Here is a 1421-nt window from a genome sequence, read left to right on the forward strand (position 1 = left end):
ACACTGAGGGTTGCGATCCGTTGCCGGACACGGAAAAAGACAAAAAAAAAAAAAAACATGTGGGAGCCCAGTTACTTTCTGCCATAAAAACTTGATGGAAAATAGCTTTTGAGCTGTAAGGAATGCTAACATTTGCTGACCTTCCCTGCTGCTTTAAGGACCACATGACACTATTAAAGCAAAGATGCAAAGCACTCAGATGCTAAGTCTTTCTCAAACAAATTCTACTTCCTAAAACCCATTTACCTTGTTGGTCCACAAACAATGAAGCCAAGGGCATGGTTTTCTGACTTTTTATTAAGAGAGTTGACCAAGGACTGTTGCCATCTGAGAGAGGTCTTATCCTGCAAGAGAAAGGTGTTTGTTTTCATATAATGGAACTGCACGATGCACAAATTAGGTTTTGGTGGATACGTGCCAACAATATTTTTAAAATAGCAAGAACATATTTGTACTTTATAAAGAATGAACAACGTACAAATAAAACTTAAAAATGAGACAAAAAAATATCAGAGAATATTTTTAATTGCTTGAATAATTAAGGTAGTAAAATAAACTCATCTAGCATAAATTAATATTCAGATATCTCTGTACTAATTTTCTCGTTTTTTGAAAGTTCAGTCTGGCTGGTGCGATATTAAAACAGGCACTGCTATGTGTCACATTACACGTCGGATACCGCCACACCGTACACCCGTACCTTTCTTTGCAATCAGTTCTTTCTTTCATTTGGATGGAATTTGGTCCCCAAGTACAGCCTTTTTTCTTGAAGTTCCTTTTTACATCCTCAAATTCCTCATGTCGAGAGACCGTGCTCCTGCCCCAAGCTTTATGGCTTCCATCTGAAGTCACTAAACAGAGAGCAACCACCATTAGCCAGCACCAGCTTTGTTAAAAAAGTGAAATTACCAAGCCAGTTGTGCAGCTACCTTACCCAAGACATGAAAACAAAGAATTGATTTATTCCACCCAATCTACGGCAAGTTTCTTCCTCCAGTCATAAAAATAGCAAGAAATGTGGGATAAATTAACAGAAAAAAATACAAATTCGAGGTAAATTAGCATCAAAGATCTGATGACTTATTTATCTATTTATTTAACATTTTGCAAGTTAGGATCTCAATTTAAATGGGGGAGGGGGGGAACAGCCAAATGGAACATTTAACTTAACTTAGTACCCAATTTTTTTTTTTTTTGTTGTTGTTGTTTTTGAGACCGGCCGCACCGCGCTCAGCCAGTGAGTGCTGTGAGCGCACCGGCCATCCCTATATAGGATCCAAACCCGCGGCAGGAGCGCTGCTGTGCTCCCAGCGCCGCACTCTCTCGAGTGCGCCACGGGCTCGGCCCAGTACCCTATTTTTTTTAACAGAAGTTAAAAACAAAGTTTTCAACTTGAGGCACAAATGTATATTTTCAAATTG

The 1421-nt window shown here is 39.1% G+C and overlaps 1 protein-coding gene across 1 annotated transcript in view; it reads right to left on the reverse strand.

Moving 5' to 3' along the window:
• Nucleotides 1-1421, reverse strand: part of LOC103609169 (mitogen-activated protein kinase kinase kinase MLK4-like) — a gene marked incomplete at its 5' end in the record, with an annotated part of 18917 nt that overhangs the window by 11320 nt on the left and 6176 nt on the right. The window contains 2 exons of the mRNA XM_008593518.1: nucleotides 247-344; nucleotides 701-851. Of these exons, the coding sequence (XP_008591740.1) occupies nucleotides 247-344; nucleotides 701-851 (249 nt within the window). The remainder of the gene's footprint in view (nucleotides 1-246; nucleotides 345-700; nucleotides 852-1421) is intronic.

Source organism: Galeopterus variegatus, unplaced genomic scaffold (assembly GCF_000696425.1).
Source record: "Galeopterus variegatus unplaced genomic scaffold, G_variegatus-3.0.2 Scaffold9294, whole genome shotgun sequence".
Lineage (NCBI taxonomy): Eukaryota > Metazoa > Chordata > Mammalia > Dermoptera > Cynocephalidae > Galeopterus > Galeopterus variegatus.